General features: G+C 44.5%; 1 protein-coding gene across 7 annotated transcripts in view; it reads right to left on the reverse strand.

Annotated features, from left to right (window-relative positions):
- si:cabz01090165.1 (uncharacterized protein LOC100333421 homolog) overlaps window positions 1–6,000 on the reverse strand; it is a 136,238-nt gene that overhangs the window by 70,357 nt on the left and 59,881 nt on the right. For 5 of the 7 annotated variants that reach the window (XM_068317745.1, XM_068317742.1, XM_068317744.1 and 2 more), the window contains exon 4: window positions 720–875. In XM_068317745.1, the coding sequence (XP_068173846.1) occupies window positions 720–781 (62 nt within the window). In that variant the 5' untranslated portion in view covers window positions 782–875. Of the gene's footprint in view, window positions 1–719; window positions 876–6,000 lie in introns of those variants that run through there. The other 2 variants (XM_068317747.1, XM_068317746.1) reach the window with 1 other exon arrangement.

Genomic DNA, 6,000 nt, shown 5'->3' on the forward strand with positions numbered 1-6,000 from the left:
GCACGATCCAGGGCTGTTATTTAACAACCTATGAGCGGCGGTGGAAGCGTCTTTATGAGCTGTCCAGCTACCGTCCCCCGTAGACACAAAATAATCCCAGAGCAAAGTAAAGCAGAGGAGGCAAAGAGAGGGTGTTCTGGTTCCGGCGTCAGTCAGACCCGTCAAACCAGCTCTCAGGTGATGGACATCCAGTAGAGAGGTAGACCTCCACCAGCTCCCCCTCACCTGCCCCGAGTCCAGGTTCACAGGGTGAAACAGTCCAGGTTCACACAGTGAAACAGTCCAGTTCATAAAAAATTAGCAAAACCCAGACTGAATATAAATCATTATTTATTATTCTATGAATTTTAAGAATTCTAAGCACCAAATAGAAAAGCAGTAAGCCTGAGAAAAATAATGAAAAATTGACTGAAATTTGACGTGCTCTACAGAAAAACGTTGAACGACCATCTTATTTTAGACTTCATTACTAGAAAAACATTCCACGCTCCAGTTTATACATCGATACCAGAGGAAAGACGAGCGACCGGATGTTTAACACAGGAACGACTGTTTTATATGTGACGGGTTCATCTTATGCAACAACATCCAGATCCTGATGACAAAGATGTCTTTGAACCCAAGCAACTAAAGATTGAGTTGATTTGTTTCTGTCACCACGTTTCTGATTGACTTGTCTACTCCCCAGCGCCGGGAGGCTGTAAGAACCAGCAGCCTACCTTTTCAATGGGAGGGTCGGGTGTCTTCTTCTCAAAGGTGAGGAATCAGTGCAGGCACTCATTCGGGTTCACGTCCGCCGGGCTTTGACTACGAAGACAGGGGTTAAAGGTCGAAAATTCCTCGACCAATTGGCGGTCGGAGTCTGCCAAGATTCCCTGTTCGAGGAGAAAAAGAGCAACGGATGAGAGGGAAGAAGGGATGGATGGAGGAGAAATCATCGTCGCTGGACAAAAGACACGACCTGACGACTGAACGGAGATGAAGACAGGAAGAAGACGGAGAAACATTCTTCCTGGAGAACGACAGAAACAGTCGACGGAAAATATGACACAAAAAACCCCCCAGATTTATAGAAAAAATAAACATGTTTTTAATCAGTTTTCTACATGTTGACATCTCAAGATAAAAAACCTGCACCTGAAGGTGGTGCTCTGAAAGAAATAAACTCAAATCTAACTTTGTAGGGAAAACTGTTGTGGTTTTTCTACAAAGGACAAAACTACCGGCAGACACCCGTCTGAACTATTTTACTTCAAACTGCATGAACGAAAACATGAAGATGAAAGGAAGTAAAAGACAAAAATAATGAACTAGTTCTCTGGAATAAAAAGAGGAATAATCAGCACCGATGGGAAACATCTTCATAACGATAAGAATTCTCTGAATTAATTTTCTCCTCTGAAATCAGGAGATAATCAATTTATTTAGCGTGAAACACGTTAGGGTGTATTTTTGGAGAGCGGACGGACGAGACGGCTCTCTCTGTTTTATCAGAGGGGATTTAAACCCATAATCAATACAGACACAGATCCTCACTGCATTTCTTCCAATCAATGGCTGATCAATCAAAGTCTCAAGGAGGATTTAGAACATCTTTACTGTTCTGATGCTGGTTGTGTCTGACGATTTGATGCCATTAGTTCTTCAGATGAGAAGAAGAGCTTCTGCTGCAGGTCTTCTGATCACCTGTGCAGGTGTGTTCTGGTATTGCTTAGCGTCAGACCTAGAGAGGAGCTCTGCTAGAGGCAAAAAAGGAAATATCTGGGAGATAATTTTTGTTTTCAACCTCCAAATCCCCCTCCCTCCTCATCTCTGTCTCCACTCCTTTATTTACTTCTCCCGTTTCCACAGCTATAAAAAAAAGATCCTTTGAGGCTAAAGTGGAAAAGACTAAATAGGTGACTGTGGGAGATGGTGTGGATTTCTAAGCACCTTTTCTAGTGGAGATCTGTCAGAACCCCCCCCCCCACACACACACACCCTCCCAGCCTCCTCATCCCCCAGGAATCTGTGGCCCATTAGAAGGAAAATCCCCTAAAATGCAGAAACAGGTTTGTAATTTGCATCCTGCTCATTTGTTTGGAGCTTTTCTGTTTTCTTTGGTTTCCTGCCAGAAGCAAAAAAAAAATAAAGTCAAATAAAATAAAAACAGTCTGTCAAATCCACACGTTTCCCGGAGCGGAGTGCAGAACGCCAGAAAGAAGTTTAAGCTGTCTGAAATTTCAGCGGCGAGTATCATCCTCTTGATCTTCAGGAGGGAAACAATCAGAGACGGGAAACAAAAAAACAAAATTTTTTTTTTTGTCAGGGGGAAGCGTTTGTCTCCCCACGTTGTCGTCGATAGCAACGGTTTCAGCTGTTTGCAGAACTTCAGTGACGCTGACTCCTCGGAGAGACGTGGTTGTGGCCACGTGTGTTTGCATCCCGGATTTAGGTAACGACCTTCAATGTCATCTGTGTGTTTGGAGCCACGTTTTTAAATGACAAGTTGTGGTTTTGTACTACATGGAATGATAATAATAATATAATAATAACAGTTTACTTGGCCCTTTAGTGTCATTTGCAGCTAATGGAAACCGCTAATTCTAAATGTGGGCCCAACCTGGTAACATTTCAGAACCAAAATCATTTTATTGATCCCTAAGGGATGAGTTTACTCACAGGTAGAGTGAGAGGGGGGACGAGGTATAATATAATATATAGTATAACACTATAATAATAATAATAATAATAATAATAATAATAATAATAATAATAATAATAATAATAATAATAATAATAATAATAGCGTAGCTACTTATTGCACATTTAATCTGTGGTGTTGCAGCAGTGAATGAATTATTGCACAAACTGTGGCTGAAAAGTGTTTTCATGTCTGTTGATTATTTTTCCAGGCCTGTAAAGTGTTGATCTGTGAGCCCCCCCACCTGGGTTAATTAATTTATTTTTCCCCTTCAGGGCAGCGGCTTCCTGGGGGCGGAGCCTTGATGGTCCCCGTGCTCTCAGTCTATTTAAAACCCGCCTTAGCGGTCGAGCTCAGACTCCGCCTCATTTCTTCTTCATCGGCTGTTAAGTCGCCATCTTTTTTGTGCAAACTACTAATATTACAGTGTGAAAACAAAGAAAAAAAAGAAGCCATTCTGACAACATCAACCTTCTTCTGTTCCTTTCACATCTTTTTCTTGCCTGTTTGTCTTTCAGTCCACATTTGCATTTCAATAATCTAAAAAAACCCCAAAACCTTCTCAACCCCAGCGACTCCTCTTTTATTTGCTCTATCACCCCCGGTTTCTCAAACGGTTCCAGATTTCTCTGAGGTCAAACTTAGAACAATTCAATCTGGTGACTGCCTTCTGGGTAAATAACTGCTTTCATGAGGCAACTAAAGAAAATAACATCCCTCGCCGGCTGAAAGCCTTTGAAGAGGCACTTTTTACTCCAACGTGTAAACCTGGCGTCAACCTGGCAACCATAGCAGGTCTTTTCACAAATCGGAAAACCTGTTTTATTTTGTGTCTTTACCTGTCGACTCCATCTGTTTCTCCAAAGTGGAAGATTCACACTGGGTTAATAAAAGCTCATCCTGACCATCACATATCAGAACACCTGATGGTGGGACTGATATCAACACACAAAGGGGATAAAACGAGACTAAACCTGGCCGCCTTCTGCCATTTTGAAAGAAGAAATACTAAATAAAATAATATTTCTGCTTTCTTTTCTAGCTCTAGATAAAATATTGCACAATGCAAGGGCAGCCGCTCTGCTTTAAATTATCCACCTGCATTGAAAACACCTGGGAACAACTCCTCCACCTTTTTCAATGACTGATGCATCATTTATAAAACATAAAATATGCTAAAAAAAAACTATTTAATAAAAGTCCTTCACACAGGCAAAAGTGTTTCTTCTCAAATTTGCCAAAATTTTTCCATCCGCTGCGCCAAAAGTCCTCAAAAATGCTTAGCCTTGATGAGTCGGATTACCTACAAACCTGGCAACCCAGCAGACAACAGGCTTCAAATAGAGGCTTAAACTTTCCCAAAGTTGGCAACTAAAATATCGATCTGAAAATACCCTCACCTGTTTCTGTTGGAAGGAAACCGTCATGCTGTAACCTTTTCACTGGATTACCATCTTTCCAAACTGGCAACCTTTCCTGATCGCAGCTTGCTTCAAACGAGTCACGACTGAGGACGCACCTGTCACCTGTTCACTCCCTTCCCTTAAAATAATTAGACCAACCGGGGGTCAATTCCGTGTTCTTCACTAACCTTCTTACCCGTTAAACATCCTGACAGCATCTGTCTGGCCTACAGCCGCTTAAACCTCCCCTCCAACCTGGCAACTCACACCCTAACTCGACATCTGAAGAGCCTGACGCGGCGCTGGGATTCTTTCCACTGTGCTCCCTCCAAATCCACTCGCCTCCAAATCACTCCTACATGGCAACTCTGTCCTGCTTGTAAACCCCCCCCCCCCTGCAACCTGGCAACCGCAGCAGGTGCAGAGCAGCACTGAGATAAGCTGACAGGGACAGACTCCATCCTCTCCTGCCTCCTCTTCCTCACCTCCTCACCTCTCTGTGCTGCAGCTTTGCTCAGCCTGTATCAGCCTCTTTGGACACACACACACACACACACACACACACACACACACACAAACACACACACACACACACACACACACACACACACACACACACACACACACACACACACACACACACACACACTGAGTGTGTTTTCTTTACACTCACATCAGATCTTTCTTCCTTCCTGATCCACTTCGACATAAAACATCACCTCTTGAGAGCTTTCTAAAAACTGACCTCGAGGCTTCATCGTCATGGAAACCTCCAGCTGATTAGGACCCATAATAACCATACGGTCATGATTTTTTGGTGATGGAATCACAGTAGTGGCGTTGATGAGCTGTGAGTGTTTATGAGTGTGTGCATGCGTGTGTGTGTGTGTGTGTGTGTCGTCTCGCGAGTGTGTCGAGAGGTTTCTGACCTCATCATCACTCGGCGATACCTTCGTCGCCGCGTCCGCCTCGGTGGCTTTCTCTTTTTCTCTGTCGCCAATCAATTCTCATCGCCGTGGCGACTGTGGAATTTAATTAGAGCCACTTCATCACAAAAGCGCAATGTGTGTGTGTGTGTGTGTGTGTGTGTGTGTTAGCTGTGACCTTGAAAAAGGAAGCAGAATCTGGACGTTTAGAACGACCGCTGCCGATTCGCAGAGCGACAGGATGAAGTGAGGGATGAAAAACGGAGGGGGAGATGGAGCGTTTCTCCCTCGGGGTGGGGGTGTGGGGAGGTGGGGAGCCCTCTTAGCATGTGAACAGGAAGTAGCATGACGGCGGACGTATACGTCAAGAGAAGAAACGCTCTATCGTTGATTATTAGACGGACGCAGTGGCGTCTGATTGGTCGATCACAGCCGTCACAGACGGCGGGGACTTTTGTCTGATGTCCAACTCTGTGATGGAGCCAGCTGACGGAGGCCCCCCCAAACCAGGAAGTGGGGGTCGTCTGAGGTCATTTTCTGGGATACATCATCTGGACGGACGTGGAGGAGTCATGGCGCCCGGCGGACTTCTGTTCTGTTTGACTTTAGGATGAATTAGTTGAGGTTGCCGCCGTCGCTCCGACTCTTTATCATCAGCGTGACAATAGGAGACTGAGGGAGGGGTCGGGTGCAGATTTTAACCCCCCCCCCCCTCTCTCCTGAACGGATGAGGAAGTAAAGGCCCCCAGAAGGCTTTGTGTCCGTCGGACCCTTAGATTTTAGTCTTTTGACTCAAATCCCCTGAATGGAGAGGAAATAGAAAGAGAGGTGGAAGGAGGACGTTGAGAAGTGAAGAATGAATTATTGAAGGAACAGAGAGAATAGTCTGAAGGTAAAGTGAGGACAGAGATGGAGAGAACGACGCAGACGCATCCGAGCAGAGAAACATCTGAAGGACTCTTCATTTAAACGTAATTAATTTGAGGAT

Source organism: Antennarius striatus, chromosome 6, assembly GCF_040054535.1.
Source record: "Antennarius striatus isolate MH-2024 chromosome 6, ASM4005453v1, whole genome shotgun sequence".
NCBI classification, from domain to species: Eukaryota; Metazoa; Chordata; class Actinopteri; order Lophiiformes; family Antennariidae; genus Antennarius; species Antennarius striatus.